At 35.0% G+C, this 23,261-nt stretch overlaps 2 protein-coding genes across 3 annotated transcripts; both read right to left on the reverse strand.

Annotated features, from left to right (window-relative positions):
• Positions 1-135: 135 nt before the first annotated feature.
• Positions 136-8,319, reverse strand: LOC103929910 (uncharacterized protein At3g49140). Of its 2 annotated transcripts, XR_664607.3 has the most exons (13): positions 8,088-8,319; positions 7,568-7,661; positions 6,883-7,114; positions 6,602-6,704; positions 6,433-6,497; positions 5,713-5,829; positions 4,898-4,993; positions 4,337-4,490; positions 3,966-4,066; positions 3,575-3,724; positions 1,235-1,330; positions 649-821; positions 136-521 (listed from the first exon to the last, which is right to left on the reverse strand). XR_664607.3 is itself a non-coding variant. In XM_009339166.3 (12 exons), exons 1-12 carry the CDS (start codon positions 8,119-8,121, stop codon positions 714-716), a joined length of 1,350 nt encoding a protein of 449 aa, XP_009337441.1. In that variant the 5' UTR covers positions 8,122-8,319; the 3' UTR covers positions 136-713. The 2 variants fall into 2 exon arrangements, 1 of the variants encoding a protein (XP_009337441.1); XM_009339166.3 differs by having other exon boundaries at positions 136-821.
• Positions 8,320-14,689: 6,370 nt separating this feature from the next.
• On the reverse strand, positions 14,690-21,509 carry LOC103953639 (S-adenosylmethionine carrier 1, chloroplastic/mitochondrial-like). Its single transcript, XM_009365411.2, is given in 15 exon segments — positions 14,690-14,984; positions 15,768-15,848; positions 16,178-16,239; positions 16,808-16,859; positions 17,833-17,922; positions 18,246-18,305; positions 18,307-18,342; positions 18,414-18,467; positions 18,912-19,002; positions 19,503-19,551; positions 19,554-19,578; positions 19,932-20,014; positions 20,456-20,563; positions 21,456-21,476; positions 21,479-21,509. Coding segments are annotated over 15 exon segments (969 nt in total). The 3' UTR covers positions 14,690-14,858.
• Between the last annotated feature and the right edge of the window lie 1,752 nt (positions 21,510-23,261).

Genomic DNA, 23,261 nt, shown 5'->3' on the forward strand with positions numbered 1-23,261 from the left:
TAGTCATTTTGCTCCAGTTTCAAGACCATCTGGGAATTGATTTCAAGGATCATTTGTGATATAAACCTATACAAGGTCGCGTCGGTGTTCATCCGCAATCCGTTTAACACAGCAATTTAGTAAGTAACACGATAGTAACAGTAATTTGGTTACTCAGCAGTGCTCTTAATTACTTTATTCTCAACCTGGTTTCTCATTACAGCTTAACTAAAGTTTACCGACCAACGAAAGAAAAGCTTAACTAAAAGTCAAGAAAAAAATCAGCAAAACAGACTGCGTTAGGATCACAAGCTTTCCCATTAGTTCGGTCGACGACAATGAAACTGCACCGATGTTTTCATCGCCGGAGATTTTATTCTGTCATCTCAACTACCTGCTACTTACATGTTCCCATAATCCTGCTGGTGCAAATTTAAGCCGATCATCGTCAGAGCTCCGTCCTGTCTAACATACTGGTTCCGGGTTTCCAGGTCAAAGGGGCTACCGTTTATAATGTTCTTTGTTCTATCATCAGACATATTCTAGCAGAAAGAAGATTCTCTCCTATCAAAGCTAGTACAAGCTTATAGTTTCTTCGAAAAAAAAGAAAAACGAAAGAGCGTTACACATCAAAGCTAGCGTACAAAGAAAAAATAAATAAGTGAATACCCCTTTGTTCCAGCCTGAAGTTTATTTTGAGAACTTATTCCTTCACAGTGTCGCAAATGAGCAAATTAGTAAGACTCCACGCCCCTAACATTATGAGCACTCAACTTTTTGCGGCGAGAGCGTGGGAACAAAAGTTGCTGAATCTGTTTTTCAGCTGCAACTTCGGATGTGGCCTACATATACACAAGTACATAAAATCCTTTAGTTATCTGTGAAACTAAGTTGACCAGTGTGCCAGTATCAAGTTATCAATACACGACTAATTTTATGCACTTCTCTCTGTACCTTTTTTGAAGAAAAAATCACATGCATGCATGCAGATAAGCACATGTATGCACGTAGATAAGAACATGCCTCCGGCAAAATGACCGTTTAAGCAAATCAAGCATGGTCATTTGTTTCTCATACAAAATGAAAAGGATCAAGAGCAAATAAATCTGTGCGTGCTGCAGATTGCATTTCCAATGTCTACTTGGTGTGTGCAAAGAAATCAACGGACAAGATAACAGATGTAACTAAGGTTCTTGTCATGGGATAGCCTCCATTTTTATGAACATAGCATGCATTTTATTTTCAAAATGCTTACCCGGACTTTGAAGGGAAAACGATGAGTTTGCACTTCCAACCCTGAGAAGACTCTAACATCCATTCCAAGACTGTCAACCCCGATTAAATGAGCTCCCTATGAGAGTTATTTCAAGACCAGGAAAATTAAATTATTTGAAGCTGAATGTAGTAACAAACTAAAAAGAATTTTTTTATAAATTAAATACAATCATAAATAAAAAGCAATGACTATTTGAACAGGCGAGTCGAATCTCAGGCACTAATACAGCATTTCAATAGATTTGGGGAGCATTGGTGCTGGTTGTGGTAGTGGGTCCACCTGGGCTCATTGCCCAACAGGAAACACATCTTACTCAAACCACTTTACGTGATAGAATTTCAACAGACAGCCTTATGCCTCTAGACATAGGATTTATTACGCAGATGCTAAAGCAATAGTGTTCTCTAAAGTGCCTTTTCCTTATGTGTAATCAGTACCCTAAAGGAAACCTCATATGCTTTACAGACCACCCATGGAGGTACTAACTGTAAATCTCTAAACTCCAAACCCTAGTCCACCAATTAAAAAATTAACGGAACTTTAGAGAATTCTACAAAAAATGTAAGGTTATGGTCAATCAAATGCAGGGATTACACGAAGCCGAATCTAAATTAAAAATAGTCAAGGAGGTTAGAAACCCGTGGATCAAACTCTGGTTCACCCCTGTGGTAACAGAAGAACGATCTATCATAGTTGCTGCTAGGCGGCTATTGCAGAAATCTTGACATGCAGGCCAACATGTCGACTTTGGTCCTCACCAAAAGGTAATCAAAAGGACAACTCAGACGCATTGATCTGGAGGCTAGAAGACTTCGACTCCCTTGCTAGAGACCTATAGAAAAAAAATTTATGGCAAGAAGATAGTTTGTTGAAGAGAAAATAAAAGAACAAAGTTTCCAACTTTCATCCGCCTTCACCTAAGGGCACATCCAGTTTGGTAAGAGACAAGTGATTAGTCATCTTAACTGCTCAACTGCCTCTTTGGTACCTTGGATTTTGGTTCTCCTAGCATGTCAGGTGAGAAATCTCCGAATTACTTTCCTATATGAGGAGGCTAATGGAAGCAAAGTTAAAATCATGAGGAAATAGACTATCTCACACAAGTTCCTTCATGAATGGTCCGAAGAATAATATGCTGAGCATCAGTCAGATTTACAGCCAAGGTTATAGAGTCTGCTCCTCCAAGAGGAGCTGAAAGATTCATAATCGAAGACAGAACTTCATCGATGGTTCTGTCAATCACTGCTACATAGTATTCAACAAATACATGTGCTTTGGATTGCTAAACTAGTTTGTTTGAAAAAGTCTGGTAAACTGTAAGTCAGTCAACCACGTTTGATACTCAGTCAACTTCTTCATCTGGTGTCCCTATCAACCATGTTGCGTAAGCGTTAACTGCTAGTCAACAAAAATTTAAACAAAGTTTTCCTCATGTACGAATAGAAACCTTAGGATTGTTGTAATGATGTTTATTTTTCTTCTTAGCACCCTAATAAGTCTTACGTCTTTAGAATTAGTGATCCAAAATTTGATATAAAAATTAAAAACTTATTGACCCTCCAGGTAGCACTACCATATTCCTCAACTCTAATTTCAACGGGAACTAAGAAAAACATGGAACTTTTGGGCATTGCTTGGGCTAAGTAAAGCTGACTCGAGTTATGTAAGGACTGGCTACCCATAAGGATCTCCCAATACACATTACCGAGTAAATAGAACAAAGTTCCACTAGCGCCAGGCAATGGAACAAAGAATTAGTAAGCAAGTTACTGCCCCTACTGAGTTCTTAGCATACAAGGATGATTAGCAAGAACATGACCTTTTTAAATCATCCAAATTCAAAATCGTCAAAATAATGAGCTGTGAAATTCTTACTCGACAGTCAACTTTCACCTTTTATAGTGTAAAAAGTGGATAAACTGAGCAAACCTCAGGATATTTGATCCAAAAGATTCATCAAAAGTCCAAACTCATGATGATGTCAATTCTGTAGGCTTATAATATAAGGCAACCACTTAATTCCTTACACACTAAACCTTACAATCCCAGTCAGGGACACGACTTCACAACACAAAATAGGAGACAACATCCAAAACTTTAGACATGAGTTTGTAGGTAACTACTTATAAGCACATAATTCCTATGTTGGACACAAAAATTTCTTTCTATTTGACTCTGTGCATAAACCCTGTTAATCAAACTGTATAATAAAAAAAAAGTTTATTCAAACTTGTAGCATATAAAGGAGGCGCATTGAACATTAAACATAATAAGTCAGCTGCAACACAGCTTATGTTAAACAAATAATTTATTAGTTACCTCAACATGAAGTCCTTTCCTTTTGCATAAAGCTTTAAGAGCAACATCGCACCTAATACCTCTTTCACTGAAGCGTTCTACAATTTCTGAGGTAGAGTTTACTAGAACATCAGGTTCTGCATCTTGAAAATCATGCAAGCTAATTGTAGACTGCAAATATCAGAAAATTAACACAAAATAATATAAGAAGACTTTAGATAAACGATGTTAAAAAGTTGTTAAAAAGTTTGTAAGGAAAAGCCATATACTTGTATACTATTGCCTGCATAAAACATAAGCCAACTTTCTGGACCTTTACAATTCAGAATTTAACATATTAGGCCATATTCTTAAAAGAATTGGTCCACTTAAAACGGTAGAAGCTACATAAATGGCAGTAGAAAGAACATGCCTGAACACCATATACAGAGAACAACTCTATTCTCATGATCTCCAACCTGTAGAGAGTTGAGCTACGATCACTTTCGGAACTAAGGCTCACACTTTTTCCATCTAAACAAAAAGTTAAGTTTAGGTCAACTTGAAATAGCCAACAGGTATATAACTTGTTATGTCAGTTACAAGAATAACTAGGTTAGGAATTAGGACAGTAACAAGATTTATTAGATTCCATCAGCTGAATTAGTGCGTACATATCCAATTCATGCCAAAAATCAAAAGCATCATATCTGGTTAAAGAAAAACATCTAACCATTTTACTCCACCCACCAAGAGTTTGTCAATTTGAAATGGTAAATCAACCCAATGTGAAGCACAAAATACCTTTCCAGTCCGAGTTGTATCCATCGCTATCTTCGTAATTAAACAGTCTTCTTACATAGAATTCTTCATCAGCAAAAGCAGGCCTGAGGCATCCTAAAATAGAGACGCCATTGGATGGATGATCCATTTTCCTATTGTATTCATTATCAATAGCCTGCAATAGAACATGCCTAATAAATCAATCCATATTATGTAAGATTAATGTCCAGAAGATCCGCATAAAAAACTTTTGTTCTTAATCAAAAAGCTTCCTCAACCATAGTAACATATAAGCAGTCATTTTCTTTTTCTCGTTTTTCCGTCAATGATCTACAGAAAATGGAACTTCAAGCAAAGTATAAAAATTATTACTCGAATTATCAGGTTACCACTTCTCAAATTCATATACCATACATGGCTCATTAACAAAGTTCATAAAACTTATAACAGTGTGTAAACAGCCTTGAATGTCCTGCTATATAAATTTATTCTAACCCCTCATGGAATAGCTGAATGCTCATACTCATTAACCATTCTTAATAACAGCTTAAATCGTAAATGCCACATACATCTATAAATCACCTTTGTCAAGTACTTCGCAAAACATATAGGATGAATTGAGCTACAAGTATCTGGCAACCCCCAGTCTAGAACATCAGAAACTTCAGAGTCCACAACCTATTTGAACCAAGAGGTATGTCAGCTTCACCATCTATGCAGAATTAAGAAAGTAAAGTAGTTAAGTCTAGGAAGAACGAAGGGGGGTGGGGATATTAAATAGGGAAAAGAAGAGACATCTATAAGTCTACATGTAATATGTGTCTAAGAGATGTAAGAACTGAAAGATGATATAAAACATATGAAATCAAACACAAGAAATTCCTTAGCCTTGCTTACAATGCTATACAGACAAAGGTTATAAAACAACTGGAAGATAAAAAATTTAACACATCAAAGTGTTCTAATGTGCTTACAAAAGAAACTGTGAGGTTTATAAGAAGGAAAAGTTAGCCATCCAGACCAATTAGAATTTAAATGGTATTTGGCAGGATTTAGATTGGCTACGCACTTCCCTCTAATCTATTAAAACTTCAAATTGATAGTGGGAATTTCTTTTATCCTAGCTACAAAATTCCCATGCTAATAATTTGGAGTCCGAGGCATCAGAAGCATCAAGATTATGCTAGGAATTTTATTTTTTCAGATTTTCTTTTACCATCTTTTTAGCCTATTTCTGATCAGTAAACCAAACTGAAAAATGAGGTCCAATTTCCTTTTCTTCAACCCAAACCCTGGTATTCCCATCTATGTTGGTTGAACCTTTCACCCAATCCTAAATGAAAAAGAGACTGTCATATTTGTTTTGAAAAAAATAATAAAAAATTGCCTCTGCTGACCTCTGAATAATAATCATCCAAAGGGATTTCATCGCTACTGCTACCATCTAGAATGCTGAAATCACCAGATATTCTTGCATCATCATATGCAAGGATATCCATCCCGAACAAAACATTCTGAAGGCAATGCACACATATTAGATATCAATTCTGCCATTAGCAGAAATGCGTAAGAAAATCAAAATATAGGTGAAAAATATAACTAAACAATATCAACCACACTTAAGCCTTAACTGTCAAAGCTGATATAAATGTCAACATATAATTGTTTCAAATCTTCAAAAACTAAATAAACACAATTGGACCTGCAATACTGAACTAGAAACAGCATAGCTGCAGCCTTAAAGTGGTAATTATATCCATGAACATAACAAAGTGTCAAAATCCATGTTTTATAACATTGTAGTATTAGACGGTCATGCAATTGCCTTAGACAATAAATACTTTAATGAGAGAGAGAGAGAGAGAGAGAGAGAGAGAGAGAGAGAGAGAGAGAGAGAGAGAGAGAGAGAGAAAGAGAGAGAGAGAGAATAAGAACCACATAAAGAGTTCACAGATTAACTAAAACCTTCACTTCCCATTTTCTAATGTAATTGAGGGCATTTCTTTAAAACTTAAAAATATCTGGAATCAAATTGAATATTCGCCAACTCAAAACTTTTAGACCTAGAGATTTTCTGTTAAAGTAAAGAAAATGTATTAGGGCAAGCAGATCCTTACCACAGGGCTACTTGCTGTACGATCTTCTAATAAGTTTGCATCATCAAAAATTTCAAAATATAAATCTACAGAAATAGTTATAATAACAAGATGGAATCAGAATTTTGTTTTGTTAATTAAAAAATGACATGAAAATATAAAACCATGAACAAAATAAACAGCAAAACACCTCCGCAGTCGTCGATAACATATTCAAACTCAGCCCAGGAAATTTGTTCATGTGGTTCACAATGTACCCTCCCCGGGAACACCACCGTAGCACTGCAGTTAGCCTGAGGCAGAAAAATAAAATTTAACCGTGCATAGTAAAAACACCAATCACACTGATAGTTTGATGCTACTTGATTTGTCCCGCAAATAGATATCTTAAATGTCATCATCCATATGCCCTACTAACAGACTTTGTGGCACTCAAATTCTGAATTACTTGAACAGATTATCAAAACAGACCTCTACTGTTGTTCTTGCTATTTCAGCAGAAGTGAGTTTAGTGTCCCGGACCATTTTGCACACTTTCACTTCTTCTAGAGGATGATAACCTTGGCTAGTCAAATAACTAGAGGAATCGGGAACAGAATCTGAGTAATCTGCAGCAACGGAAACTTTGGAATGACAAAGGTCATGTCCATTAGACAGCCAATGGAATTGTGTTGATCCAAATAGAGGATTCCTGCAATTAAAACTATAAGGGGAAAAGTAAACTTTTGACCCAAGCAGAGCATAAGTTTTGCAACAAAATTGGAGTTTTAAATTAAATTTAAAAGCCAAAGGAAAATCAATGAAGGTAATGGAAGAAAAGAAAAATTCCCCGCCAAGCTATAGTCACACAAAAACACTATGTCTTACTCATAATTTCATCATTTTCATAAACTCCATACCAGAGTGCAGCATACGAATGGAGAATGAAAGATAGCTAACAAAAAGATTACTCATGTTCATTCAACAAGAATTGTTTTCGTCATAAGGAAGAGATTATTTTCTTTCTCTCCACTTTCCTCGCAACCAGAAACTAATAACAATGGTATTGATGGCATATTATTAGACTCCGGATGGTGTAACCCAACATGTTCCACGTATTCACATATTAATGCCCCTACAAATCGATATAAGCAATCATTTTTAAACTGAGCTACACCTTATGCCCGGAAGATCAAGGGCTCTTCGACCATCGAAAGGCGGTTTCATCCAACTGCTTGAGATCCCATGTGTTGTAGAACTACAAACCCTTTCTGCAGAGCACAAAATAACAACAAAAAAAAGTGTCAGAAGCCCTGAAAAATCGAAGCTTCCAAGTTCCAAGTAGGAGCTAATGCATACAATAAACCAAATTACCAAGAAAATAAGCGAAAACAAGACGAAAACAGAAAATTTAAAAGTTGAAAATACAAATTTCTTTTCATTAAATCTTAATAATTACAAATTAAACATAATCAACTCAATACTTGTTTGAATTCTCAGCAGAAAATCCCAATAAATCAATTTCTGCGTGTGGGTATTTCCTCAAAAACTATGATCCTTCACTAGAAAATCGAAACAGGCGTTTCGCATACTGGCGTTTCATTGGTTCACGGAGCTTGCAGTGAAGCATGATCGCAATAACTTTATATAAAATCATAAATTCAAATGGGAGAAAAGAGGAATATGATGGTGATTACCGAAGGGGAGAGAAGCAGCAGCTGCAATTGCCATGCGAGACGGAGAGACGAGTGGTAAGTGGAGTACGTCGTCGTATGATGATTATCGATGCCGTTGATGTAACTTGTACATTGGGTGGGTGGCGCGCGGTGGTGGTGGTGGGTGTCTGGGTGGTGGAGGTTTACAAATTACAGTGTCATTAGGAAGTCCACATGTTTCGGCCTAGGAGTTAAGTGGGCTCTTCAATAGGTTTACTCGATCATTTTCCCAATAGTATAACAAAACAAAAAAAAAAAACAATACAGTCTACTTATATTTTCTCTTCATTTAAAAATGAGAAATCTTCGAATCTCGTGGATGATAAGTTTTATACTAAATTAGGTTGCTTATTGTGTAATTTAACCGAACTTGCCCCTCCCCTAAAATATTGATGTACTTAAAAAAAAAAAAATTGAATTCCAAAATCCCACATGAATGTATTTGCTTATCTATTCTTATATATAAAGTGAGCATCTTAAAATGATGAAACATTCAAAATACCATAAATTGCCCTTTAAAAATTTCATAAATTACAATTGAACCAAAAGAAGCTAAAGTATTTAACCATATTTTTATTTTGAATGCATTTAATATTTAAAATTATAGAAAAACAAAAAACAAAAACAAAACCTCCTACGGTAGTGGGTGGTTTCACATCTTTAATTCATTGCTTTTTTTAAAAAAATAATTTTTAAAAATATGTAAATAAAAAAAATATAAAAAGGCCAATTGTCACTCGCGTTTGCGTGTGACAAAAGGCTAGTTTTATATAAAAATAATGGCCACCATCATGTATCACGGAAAAGGATCCTACGAGGATACTTTTCCTGGAATCCAAAGGATCTTGTAATCATGTCTGTTTATCGTATATCGTGTGGGCAGTTTTCGTTAGGTACTATTTATATTTAATTTAAAATTTAAAATGATTTCTGACCGCATAATGTACAATTAACGAACATGATTACAAGATCTCTCCAAATCCCCAGGAAAATGATCTAGCAAGGATCCTTTTCCACATGTCACAACCACATATCCGCCGCTGTCGCCGCCACCACATTTAGTCACCCCCACTACTAATGGCCACCATCATCACCACCACCCACTAGCATCACCGTTGTCACCACCACTATTATTAGCACATCTTCTAACTACAATCTTTGATTTATTATTAATGACTCTATATACATGTTAATTTTCGCATTTAAATTTTATTTTTATTTTAGATTGGCCAAACAATAAAATTCAGAAATTTTGGAAATAAAAATTCTGTCATTTCAATTTCTATCATTTTATTATTTCTTAGCAAGCTTAAATTTACTCATCCAGAAGTAATGTTAAAGTCTTGGAGAAATTATTGGTATTTTTCCACGAAAAGTAAACATTTTTTTTTTAAATAACAAATCCAATCTTTCACTAAGACTTCGAAGTAACTATTTCGAATTCAAGTTGATTATACACGAAAAGTGTACTTATATATTTTAATTTTGAATTGAGACAAGGATTTCAATTTATTTCAAGGAGAAACAAAATTTAATACATGTAAAAGATGACATCATACGCGTTTTTTTCGTTTGTGTGTATGTGACGAAATTGTCATTACTTCTCTGTTTGAAACAACAACTGACGGCAAGGCTGGGCTCAATTTCCAGTTCGTCGATTTAATTCCGCTTTTTCTCAAGTTTTTCTTAATTTTTACGTTCTTGATGTCTTCGTTCAATTATGAATTGAATTTTAAGTTTTGTTTTTCTAGTTTTTGAATTTTATTGCAATGTTAGTTTGTAGTTATTTTGTGCTTTTTTATTTTATTTTATTGCAGTGTTAGTTTTTCTTATATAATTTAGAAGTTGAAATGTGATTTGAAGTTGATTGGTTTTTGAGATTGTGATTTTGAAATTTATTTGAGTTGTAGTTCTTAGCTTTTCGGTTAAAATGTTCGACAAAATGCCCGAGTGAGACTTGGCATCACCTATTTGTGAGTTGTTTTCAACATCCATCAACACACCTTCTTGCATATGCTGATAGACTTATCTCGCAATATGCCTCTAGAGATGACTATAGTCCACCAACCGATCAACAAAACGGCACACTAAAATCTACATATTGTTTACTTCCAAAAATTTAATAGGCTCCAAAAAAAAATCCTGAATCCACTATTGTCAATCCAACTAGTAGCAATTTTGGGGAGCCCTGTAGGGCAACAAACATAGCTCAAGGGTACAATTATATTTACTTATGACTTTCTGTACGTTTGTTTTACTATATACATCATATGATATAAGACTAAGGATCTTCCTGACCAAGCTCATCGAGCCGTTGAAATTTTATCCAACGGCTACAATTATTATAAATTTTAGAGGGCCCCCTATTTGTAGCCGTTGGATAAATTTCAATGGCCCGATGGGCTTAGTCAGGAGAATCCTCACCCTTTACTCAGAAGAGGATCCTGATCCGCATGTTTTGATATGAGCCTAATGTATTGCACAGTCATAGGTAAGGTCTAATAAGTAGAGCAATTAAAGTGTCCATAATGTGAAAACAAATTGCACTGACTGTCGTTGAATGTTTTATCATGACTCTTCCAAAATTAACATGGAACTTTAAGTTACACATCAACTCTCATCATTTCATAAAAAACTCTCATCTTTTTTAGTGTAAAATATATCATTGTATTAAAATAAATAAAAAGTTACTCATCAAATCTCATCGTTTCATCAAAAACTCTATTTGACTCCTATTTTGAATTTTCATTGCGATTCCTATAGATTAGTATCCAAATTTGAATTTGAATTCGCATGAAGCTATGAGAACTACAAGTAATTTTACAGGTTTTCGTTGAGCCGTTTACAACAGTAAGCTTCATTTTTGCTGGTATTTGTTACATGATTCGCAAGCATTATACATTGATTATCTTATGTAAGTACTTGCTCAAGTAACTTTTGACATTGATTGTGTTAGCTTCGGGAGATTTTAACATTACCAAGATGGAGTACTACATCTTACTGTTAGAATCATGTAAAATTATTTCACCATAATAGGTAGTTACAATACAATATGTAGTTTAGCTTGTACAAGTACTTATATGGCAGGTAGTTCAGACTGTAAAAGTACTTATATAATAGGTAGTTTAGATTATAAAAGATCAGTTGAAATCTAAGTTTATGCTGACTAATATTATAATATGATAGGTAGTTTCGCTTGTACAAGTACTTATATGACATGTAGTTTAGACTGTAAAAGTACTTATACAATAGGTAGTTTAGATTATAAAAGATCAACTGAAATCTGGGTTTATGCCGACTAATAGGGCACCTGAGTTGAAAAAAAAAATAGAAAAATAATATAACTAATAGCGAGGCCCCCCAAGAGATTTATAGGTGTTCGAAATTTTGGAAATGTCCTAAATTAATATTAGGGAATATGTGGTGCGAATAGAATGACTCTAACTTTGGCTTATAGCACATAGTTTTTTGTGAAAAAAAGAATTTGAAATTTTTAGCTTTAAGAAATATTTTGTGATGTAGTTAAGGAAAATATTGCAAAACCTTTGGATGTGATCCTACCGATTATTAGATCCTGAAATTATTTTTTATTGATTCTTAAAGTGAGAAAATAGAAAAATATCTTTAAATTTAGGTTTTAAATGATTGATTACAAGCGTTTAAAAATGAATTATAATATATTTTGCACGGAAAAAATATATTTTAAAAAACATAAATATGATAGTTTGTTGTTATGGTAAGATAAATAAAAGAAACATTAACAAAATAAAAAATAAAAATAAAAAACTGCAAAAAAAATTGAAAAGGGAGGAATCGGTATAAAGATAGCGACTTTTTCTGAAACCTGTCGCTATATTTGTAGCGATTATCCTGGAGTAGAGTAGTTAGCAAAGTACCGATCGTATCATTTTCTTTATTTTTTCCCTATTTTTTTCTTTTTCCATTGAATAGCTATAGTAGAGTAAAATAGTAACCACAATGCAAAGTATCAACCTAACAACAAAAAGTGATGGCACATGGAGTCCTATTCATGGACCTAAATAAAAAAATAACTAAAAATTGGACTAATCCAATTGTTAGGCCATAAAATTGGTAAAGGGATCATTTCCGGATCTCTTTCACCAAATCCACCTAATCACCTAATTCGGACCCTTGATATTTTCCAACGGCTAAAGTTATTATAACTTTTAAAGGGGCCCCTTGTTTGTAGATGTTGGATCAAATTTCAAGGGCCTGGATTGATTGATTGGGTGGATTTGGTGGAAGGGATCCAGAGAGGATCTCTTTCCATAAAATTAGACCTATTTCAAGTTAGTTTATTTACGCATAACAAATTTGTAAGGAAGAAGTTAATTTAAACTACATATTAATGAAACTCTTTTTGTCAACTATAAGAGGGTGAAAAAATATTTTTGTCTTCTGTCACAAAATAAAATTATGGACAATAAAGCAATTTGCACAAACTAAATTTTACAATTGTTTTTAAAAGCATCATCTACATGTAATCCTAACAAATCACTTACAAGAACTCCGGATTTTTACGGGTGTATTGTTTTATGAAACTTCAAATTTCTATGGCACTTATTTTCAAAACTTCAAGTTCGAGTTTAAGTACGAACTCTAGGTTCATGATACCTACAAACAAACACAATATACATATGTAGTGAACCGGAATAGCTTCGGGACCTATGTGTGAAAATAATGAGTGACGACCTAAAATATAGGGTTGTCGTGGCTTGCAAGCCCAGAAAAGTGGTTGTTGGGTTACTAGGCAACAAAGGAGAAGTAAATGGGTTAATAGATTATATACCCAATTATTGGGCTAAGAAGGAAAAATGAAAAACAAGACCTAACCAATGGGCTTATTATTTCATGCAAGCCAAAAATAAAACAAGGCCATAAAAAAAAAAACAAGTGGGACGGTTTGGTGCATATGCCCAATTGGGTTGCGAGTCGACTGCAGGCAGGCTAGGTCCGTAAGAAAGGTGATGCAAAACGACTTTGTTTTGGACCTTAGAGTTTTGGAGTAGGAACGACTTGGTGGCTCGAGCAGCGCGGCTTTAGGCTGCGGCTCCCATGCGTGTAGGGTTTGAAAAATCACATTTTTTTTCTTCTCTTATTCACGTATATTCAATTCACCACAATTATAAGAACAATAAATTTAAGCTGAATCTATAATTTGAAAAAAAAAAAAAAAAAAAAAAAAAACGTAAAATTAGAGTTCATGCTTCATGGTGAATGTTTCATGCAATCATTGCTGAAATTTTTTTTATAGATTACTTGGATTGTTTGATGAATATTGTGAACGGCTATGTAGTAAACAAGCATTCAGTTCCTTAGCTTAGTGTTAGGAGTGTGTTTAACAATGCGTTGTAGCCTAAATTTAACTAAAGGAGAGAGAGAGAGGGGTGCAGTTGCATAAAGAGAAAAGGTAGGCTTGAGAATTACTGTGATTATATTTCTCCGTACCTTGTGCCTTTTTTAAGAAAAATAATGGGGTTACTTGCCCTACAAGTAATACAAAGTTGTGCCTTTTTATTTTTTGTAATTAATTCGTGAATTGTTTCTCACTAACATCGGTAATTGTTGAGACTATAAATACTCAAGTAATGATTTCTGTTGTGAAATTGGTGTGAATGCTCACATAAAGAAAACAACCACATATGGCTTAGGGTGGAAAGTAGAAGAATAGAAGTCAAAATTATATTGCTTAAATAGAAGAAGTTTGGTTTTTATTGTTTTAGGTGTGTAAGCCTTTTACATGCATTAAAAGAGACGTATGATTGTATCGTACGAGTAGTACAAAAAGATGAAAAGCAAAAAGTAATAATCATGTTTTCCTCATTTGTCCCTCTCTACGTTCATTTCTCTTATCTGATACTAGTGAAGAAAATAAACAGAAAAATACATGGCTCCCGTTTCACTTCAATCTCTAACAACTCTAATAATATATATAGGTACACATCATCTGATAATAACATGTGTCTAAATGTTCAAGGTAATCATTATCTTGAATTGGTCAAAACTCCAAAAGACTCCAAAACAAAATTGTCAAACACTCTAATGCTTTAGCACATTCGATCAAATATATTAAACATTAGTCTGTTCTATCAACTATAGTTTTCTCTCAAATGAGGCATATATATATTATATGGCCCTTTATAACCAAGCATATCTCGAGATACTAAACCTATTTAGAATTTTTTTTTTTTTTTTTAGTTTTACATATATTAAAATAAACGGTTAAATGAGTACCCGGTTATAACCGTGGATAATACCCATAACCGTCTATTTAAATTTCACGGGTAAACGGTTATACCCATAATCGTTTATTTATCTAAACAGTCACCCATAACCGTAACCGTCAAATTTAAATGAGCAAATAACCGCGATTACAACCAATGGGCATTGCCCATCCCTATATAAGAGAAGAGAAATGTTAACAACATTCTCATTTAAACATTTTCGTTCTACCTTCTTAGCTCTACTTCTCATACTGTAATGTTGCTTGATGATCTAAACCGTCTGCTTTTTAAATCACCGTTTAAAGATCATCTATGCTAAAAAATTAATTAAGTCTATAATCATTCAATCATCTAATCATTATTTAGTAAAAATACGAACCATGTTTCTCACTTAAACATTGAAATTTTGACGTTAATCTCATTTCACAATAGCTTAATTTTGGCATTTTACATTTTAAATAAACAAAAACAACTACGATAAGTCCAGATAAATAAAATAATCTAAATGTTAATCCTGCTTTGAGTCTTGAGGAAGTGCAGGTTTCCTCTGAGCAAGCAGCAGCTTTGTCCTCTCAAGGACTCCAAAAAAGATTGATCCGCCTATGCCTATCCACAGCACTCTCGGCCCGATGCCCTGAAGCAAGCAAACACAAGATATAAGATAACTTTGGTCAGTAACGAATTACTGATCGCATCATGATCAACGCTCTGTAAGATTTCATACACAAAACCCCCGCAAATCCAGGCCTCAGCGCTCGACTAAAACCTGTTTAGTACGTCAGATACTTTGTGATGAGTTGAAGGGATCACAAAAAGTTATTCTCCATTTCGGGCCATAAGTCGTATCAGTAAGATGATTATGGAACCGCCAAGAGATGTGATAGCATAGACTAAAGCATATCCAACCCAGACCCAAATATAGAGACAGTACAAGTATTTATGGACCAGGAAGGAAATGAAACTCTGTACAGTTGGCTACCACATATTGCGATCTCATGTGATATTTCACCCAGTTAATTTCATGTAAAGTGCCCTTTTGGACCCATATCCTAATCTTAATCAATGTGTTGACAAAATTCGAACTGCTCGAACATAAGATTAAAATGGTCCAAACTACGGAGATGAAATTGTATTTTCGATGCATTGCAAGAACATAAAGTCCTTTGATTAATTGTTAATGAAGGTTAGTGATTAGTCAATGATCGATCCAGCTAAAGCATCCTACAGGCCTCATATCATACCTCTAGTGACCGTCTAAGAGATACATAACTTAATATGAAATGCAGAATATGGAACCGAAAATAAAGTGTAAACCATTTTACTTCTTTGTTTATTTCCTTTTCATGGGCTGCTAGAAAAAAAAAACATGGGATTCATATTTTGTATGAAATTAAAATAACGGATGCTTAATACACACCTTCAAAAGAGCAGAACGTCCTTCTTCCCTCACAACAGTTTGAACACAATCAATGATTCCTTTGTACTGGTTTGCAGATCCCTTAAAACAAGCAAGCAAACAAACGATATAACTGTTTCTTAACAGAGAAGCATACGCGCACATGAGTCCATGCAAAAACTTATGTTCACGTGGTTCTTTGCAAGAAGAAATCTAAACACAGGTGCAAACAATTGGAGGATGCCCAAATGTTTGTTAGTTACTCATTTTAAATTAGCCCTTATGTGAGTTCTTTTAATTAGCACCCCCTTAAACTATGGTATATAATATGGCATCCCTGACATAATTTCCAAGCTCTGCCACTGGGCATACATTATAGTATAAGAGCTTCGATAAGAATAACAGAAAGCAGAATAGCAGTTTGGCCTTACCTGAACCATTAGCCTGGTTTTAATCACATCAAGGGGAGTGGTTATTGCTCCAGTTACTGCGCCTGCAAGAGTTTGATATTCAATATATGAGAGATTTCATACAACCGACATGACAAGGTTAGTTTTGTATTCTTAAAGGGAGAATGAGGTTCCTCTTATACGTGTCCCAAAATTAGTAAATTGCAGGGAATGAGGTTATTGCAGTTTATGACAATAGTGGTAGAATAGCACTCTTCCATGAAGTCTAGACAGGTGCTCAGCTAATCGAACCAACTTCTTCCCCACCCCAAAAAGAGAAAACCAAAAAATAAGGGAAAAAAAAATGCAGCTGTACTGTCAAAGTGAACGGAAAGTGAAGAGAAAACTGCATTAATATGTGCATTTGCTTCCATGGATGTAAATCACACCCCGGGAAAACCACTGCTAGAATCCATTGGATAGAATCATAGAAGTCAAATATTTAACCAGAATCTATCACTTCTATGTCTTAAATTTTCAGTGCATGCTAAGGAAGCTCCATCAACCACCCCTCAGAAAAGTTAAATTTTGACAAGATTTACGTGATTGCAAAGCAGAAGTATATGATACAATCCAGTGTTTCATACAAAATGAAGAGCAAAAGCTATGTACCAGCAAAAGCCCCAATGATAGCATTTTCGGGATCGTTGAGCTCTCTTTTTGCCTGACAAACAGAAACAGATTAAAAAGTGATTAAGGGAGGCAGTACAGGATTTATGGCATACAATCACTTTTTGATCATTATGGGTTTGGATATGTTAAGTGTTTAAGGGCATTGCACTTTTCTCTATATCTGCAGATTGGAGAGCTGTTGTGGTCCGCACAGGTACCATTTGAGGTGGACCCTATAGTTTGGAGGGTTTTATGTACTTAACCCTTTCACATGCAAGTCTTTCTTTTCTAAACCCTAAAATAATAATTGTTTTCTTTTAAATGCAAAACTCCATTAATTTCTTAGTATGTAAATTGCCTCCATAGTGGATTTGCCGAGCACAAACCCAATTTGGTCGTCTCCACAATTGATTCTTGCTTAATCATTGTTCTCTTAGCTTCATTGACTTGGCAGGACCCAAGTATTATCCTTATTAAATCATTAGTTACCGAGTCAACTTCCACACTTCCAAGAGTTTTACATCCCTCTGTAGGTATTTTATATGGTTTTAACGGTTTCATTGTTACCGATAGTTTAAAGTAACCTCCTGCCTTTCAAAACTTCCTGATCCCTTTACCCAAGAGAACGTAACATACTAAACCAATAATCATAAAACAAAAACAGAAGTACAGACCCCATGACTACATAACCCCATAATTTCACACTTTTGTGAAAGAAAGTTGTTTATCAGTTGAAATGAAAAATAAGTTTAAATGTTCCATTCCAAAGGTTCTCTGTGCCTCACAAAATGTCAATAAGTTTATAAACAAAAAAAAAAAAAAGGATAAAGTCATGAACATGAACTGCAAGTAATACTTTTTGAACAAGGATTTATCCAAGAGGAATCTTATCACTTGTCAAACATAGCATCAGCACCAGTTATGCAGTCAAGGTACTAAATGGAAAATATTAGCAGTCATAAGTAATTTTAATCAATGGCTCACTCTAGTCTGCAAAAATAATCGAACGGTGGTGAGAAGCTTACTGCTTTTTTGTAACCTAGCCGAAGCTGCTCGTATAGGCAAAATTGAATTGCATCAAATGGCAAATCTCTCAATAAAAACGATCCATATCCCTACTTTTCCACAAAAGAAAAAAGGTCAAAATTGAAAAATAACTTAACAACACAATAAGATTGCCATCCTGGTTGCATCTTTGTAATAGGGAAAAGAAAGAAAGCAAATGACAAAAACATATGGATAGACAAACGAAGGCACGTTAATGCCTCTAGGTTGTGTAATACAACATTGCTAACAAAAACAGAGACCAAAACAGCAACAGACACCATCTCATAACGAAAACCATTTCAACTTTTTGACCTAGGAGGAAATCTAGGAACTTCCAATCCAATTTCTACGAAAATAGGGACTTGATTTGTCCTCTAGTAAGAATACAGACCGCATAGAATCCTTTAAAGCCCTCTTTAAAAGCAATATGGCGGACAGCAACAGAGGCTGACTGTAAATTGCCCAGTTTGCATCCTTTGCTTAACAACCTGAGAAATAGGACAGAAAAATATCAGCCAAAGATAATTGAACATGGAAGTGCATAAGTAAACTACTGTACCTCTGTCGGAACACGAACGAGTGATGCAGCAATACCTCCAAAAGCCCCTGCTGTCTACAAAAGTTCAAGAAAAGGATTTCTATCAAGACAAAACAGTTTACACCAGCCAATTTATCAACATAAGTATCAGGCAACCAAATAGGTTCAAAGGATTACTAAACTGTATCATTGACAAGAAATAAATTTTTCTAAAATATATAATTGAGGTTGCTGATTCCATAGAGCATATGTAGATCACAACCACATCATGTAATACTAGACTACTGATCTCATTTGATGACCATTGAGACATAATAGGAGGCATGCATCAAAAGGTGTTTGATAATTCCACTAGTGGTATAAAGCACCGTGCATTCTGAGACTGAGAGCAACAATCTTTATGATGTAACGGGCCTTCATGCATAAAGTAATAAGCAGAGAAGACTTTGCAGACCGCTCATTGGTCAAAGTCCCACTTGAAATACATATAACATAGAGGAGTAGATATATTTTTCTTACAAAATGGGCTAGAGCACTTAGATTTTCAGGGAAAATCTTCAGCAGTTTTTTCTTCGCAGGTTCATACACTCCAACAAAAATTGCAGAAGCCCTGCACACAAGTAAATAATTTTTACACACACATTAGATTGTTCTTCACAGTAAACATTTTATAGCACAGGCAGAAGGTCCACTAAAATCTAATATGTGATGTGGTAGTGACAGACTGCAAATCCTTACAGGAAAGGAATTTTACTCTAGTAGTAATGTAGCTGCTTTGTATGTGTGCACGTGCGCATATGAGGAACTGAACTATACAATGTGATCAGCGGTCTGAACCATTCATTTTTTAGGTCCATGTCAAAGATATTTCTTACAGAAACCGACTTGCAGACCATTTAGCCGTCTAACTATTATCAAATGAAATTTCCACTAAACAATGAACTGGTCATGATGACAAAAACAAACAATCACTAAACATGAACTCTGCCATTTAAGAACTAACTCTCCACTATCCATGTTCATGGCATAGAAATACAATAAGCATGCATATCCCAATTACTATTAAGCCAATTAGCTCATGCATGCACCTGATATTCAGAAGGTACTTACGGTAAGACACCAGCAAGATTTCCAGTCAATCCAGAATAAAGCCCCTTAATGCTATTTTCCCTCCACCACGAGCAGCCTGTTCCAAAGCTCAAAACCGGTGTTCATAAATAACTTGATGGTCAAGATAAAAATTGAAAGTATGCAAACGTATTGGATAGACCATTCTTGGATTCCTAGACAGACCTTATGCAGCATGCAGATACAAAACAAAAGGGAACGAGGAAGAAAAAACAAAACAACTGAGTGCTCAGTCTCACAGCACAAAAATAACAAGTAGTTCACTTAATACTTTCTGAGCTACCATGGTTGTTTGTATCCAATCATACTATTAAACCATATACATAGTGGATAGGCTAGAGGACCAGAGGCTCAAACCTATCAAGTTTAAATACATAAATGAACTAGAATGCACATTCATTGTTAACCTGCCTGCAGTCTTGTCTTTATGGTATCAATGGGGTATAGAGCTGTTTCAACAACAACACCGGCTGTACCTCCTGCAATGACACCCTCTGCAAATCCAGCCATACTAGTTATTAGTTAAATCAGGTGTGCAGTATGTAATGCATGTAGACCAACTAATCCAAGAAATAGAATATGTTATAAACTGAAAGACTATTGGCATCACCTCTTCCTCAACAACCAAAAGCTCGTTATAAAGCCACACACTACTGCCCACACCATGCTAGCTTTTTCATTTTCCTTTGCTCAAAAAAGCAAGAGTTGCCACCTTTTTGCAATCACTCTGATATTGTCTAGCTCTACTCCCCCTCAACAACCTACTTGTGAAACTAATCTTTACTCTACATTAAACCTCTAAGAGTTAGCAGTCCCTTAATACATTTGTCAATACAAAAAATTGGCTTAATTATGATGCTTAATGAACTGCAACCTAGAATTTAACATATAAGTAAACACTAATCAATATCTTCAACTGTAATTATTAAACGTACCAAATAAAGTGCGTAAGAAATCAAAGGGTTTCTCTTCCTGCATGCTCACTGATGCAAAAGACTTTCGTGTTCCTATAGGTGCATACTGCGTTTTCTGGCTATATTCATCTGCAAAATCATATCACTCATTAAAACAAAAGGCAATAACATTTAAATATAAAATACCAAAGGAACGTACCAAATTCCGCATCATCAAAACAAAGAGTGTAGGTAGTTAGATATCAATACGTATTATAATCCCTATACAGGAAAGTGTATCCTACTCCTACCTCATAAAACCAGGGTATTGTTCTAGACTTCTAAACAATTTCTACCTAGTAAAGAAAAATATTTTCTTAAATGTAATGCTTAATCTATGTTCAATACAAAACAGGTTATAGCAACATATTTTATATGATTTCCCAAATTAACATTGAGAGAGAAATTTTCTACAAATAGGCTAGTTCCTAATAAACCTCGAGAGATCATATGAGATACACACTACTGTAAATAACAGAGGGCTCTAAATATTTCTAATTCATAAAATAAACCTCTTAGAAATAATGATATATTGTTTATGCAAAATAAATTCATTAGACTAAATGCTCGTAGATACCATATAGAGAAAGTGAACCTGAATCCTTATAAATAAAAAAAACAATAACGGCCAAACCTTATCCTACTAAGTGGGGTCGGCTGTATGAATCCTACAACGTCACAGCACAACATTGGGAGTATTTATACATAACTAGGAAATAATTACATTGGGAGTATTTACAAATAATTGAGATTTCTCACATTATGACTACGATTCAGATTCTATACAATTTTGACTAGATAAACTTTTAGTCTCTTTATTTTTTGGGTGTTAACTGTTCAGGAAAGCTTAAGCATTCAACAATGGCTACAACATATTATATCTAAATTATTCAATGTGGTCTAAATTATGCTATTAATATCAATAAACAGGAAGATTAAGGAGAAAAAAGGCAGAGGAGCAAAAATTGAGAAAATTGTTTACCTGGTGAAGTTCCTGAGCCCTTTTCGAGTCCACTGCTAGCGTCAGAGGACCCATTGATGTCCAATGCCTGCCCAAACCAACCAACTATGCAATTACTCAAATTTCAAACGGAAAGTTGCAGAAATCAAATTAAATCAGAAAAATATTGTGAAAATTAATTAAAAAAAAATGTATTGAAATGGCCGAGAGGCAGACCTGAAACCGAAAGAGATGGATGATAGAAGGAAGGAAGAGTCAGTGATGGCGAATGTCGAATGGCGAACGGCGAGGGCGAGAGTCTCAGTCAGTCCCCACTTCGCCTCTTATCACTCTGCTGCTGCTGCTGCTGCTGCTGCTGCGGGTTTTGCCTTTGCCTTCCCTTCCGGGAGAAATTATACAGTGATACAGTCCTACCACGTCAGTTGTGAGACTTCCACTCAAAAATTGCCATTTGTACCATTTTTTAACAGCTGGATTAAATAAAAAATTAAGAAACAAAATGAAAAAAAAAGAATCCCCTCCATTAAACGCAGTCGTCCCTGCGTCGTCTTCCCCCATTAAACGCAGCCGTGTCCCTCCGTCTTCTTGTACAGTTCGCCGGCGAGTGTTGATGATCGCGGTGGCGAATGACACATGAGGACGAGAGAAGCGGTGATGACGTGGCAGAGGAGGGCTCTAAACGACTCCGGAGAGGAGAAGGAAGTAGTTGCAGAGGAAACGAGTGAGTCCAGGGGAGGAAGACGACGCGCCGAGGCCGAGTTCGTCAAAGAAAAATAACTTTGCGATGCTTCAGAGGCGGTCGTACCATGTGATGCTCGTTTTCTGGGCTTTCAAGCTGTTGAAATCCCACACTTCCATTTTACGCAGAGGAAAACATGGGAACCATTTGCTGGATGCTGAAGGTGGAATTAATTTTGAAGGGGGAGATAATATTGTATGACATTCGAGGGGATATTCCAGGATGGCAGCCATGGCAGGTGTGAGAGTGGTGGCCGGAGATTGGGAATCTGCCGTATCGGTCGTTGAGGGCATTTATTATTAACTTAAGTTTTTTAATTTTTAATTTCCTTTTTAACAAGAAAAAAAAAAGTGTAAACGCGGGTTTAACCTCTGAACTAGTATCCAATGGACATTGACTCTGAACTATTTTTCTAGTAAATTAACTGTTTGCTATTAAATTCCATCTACAATTCTGTCAAATTCAAGGATAAATTGATCATTTTATCATAAATTCTTATTCGTTAATGATAATCATCAATAAAATTATGACATGAACGCAAAATAATGTGTAAAACATATAGCATAATAAGAAACATAAAAAAAAAAATGAACATTTACATAACAGGCCACTTCACATTATCATTACACATTATTTTGTATTTATATATTATAAATTTATTGATGGTTATAGTTGATAAGTAAAATTGATAATGAAAAGACTAATTTGCTCTTGAAGTTGACGAAAATAGTAGATAAAATCTACCAATAAGGAGTTAATTGGTTAATTTTCCAAAAAAAAAAGGTTTAAAGAGTCAGTTTCAATGGGAATAGTAGTTTAAAAGGTCAAATCAGTTTCAATTAGAATAATACTTTACGAAGTCAAATGACTGTTTACTCAAAAAAAAAAACGTAGAGAAGGCTTTAAGTTTAGCTGCAAAAAAATTTTCGCGGCAAAACTTGAGTGGAAGTAGTAGGGGTGGATTTTTTTGCCAAATTGCCGTGTCAACCGTGGCAACCATGCCATACCAAATTTGTGTCAATCGGTAATGGTACGGTATTGTAATGTACCTAAAATTTTACAGTATGGTATTGTTAATTGATACCACT

This window comes from the organism of the source record quoted next, unplaced genomic scaffold (genome assembly GCF_019419815.1).
Source record: "Pyrus x bretschneideri cultivar Hongxiangsu unplaced genomic scaffold, Pyrus_bretschneideri_v1 Contig14, whole genome shotgun sequence".
NCBI classification, from domain to species: domain Eukaryota; kingdom Viridiplantae; phylum Streptophyta; class Magnoliopsida; order Rosales; family Rosaceae; genus Pyrus; species Pyrus x bretschneideri.

What these genes read in the sequence shown, in the direction of transcription:
- LOC103929910 (XM_009339166.3), bottom strand. Translation starts at nt 8,121, where the DNA reads ATGGCAATTGCAGCTGCTGCTTCTCTCCCCTTCG. An exon ending in GTACAGCAAGTAGCCCTGTG is followed by an intron (nt 5,830 to 6,432) that starts GTAAGGATCTGC and finishes CATTGCCTTCAG; the next exon opens with AATGTTTTGTTCGGGATGGA. An exon ending in TGGATGATTATTATTCAGAG is followed by an intron (nt 4,994 to 5,712) that starts GTCAGCAGAGGC and finishes TGGTTCAAATAG; the next exon opens with GTTGTGGACTCTGAAGTTTC.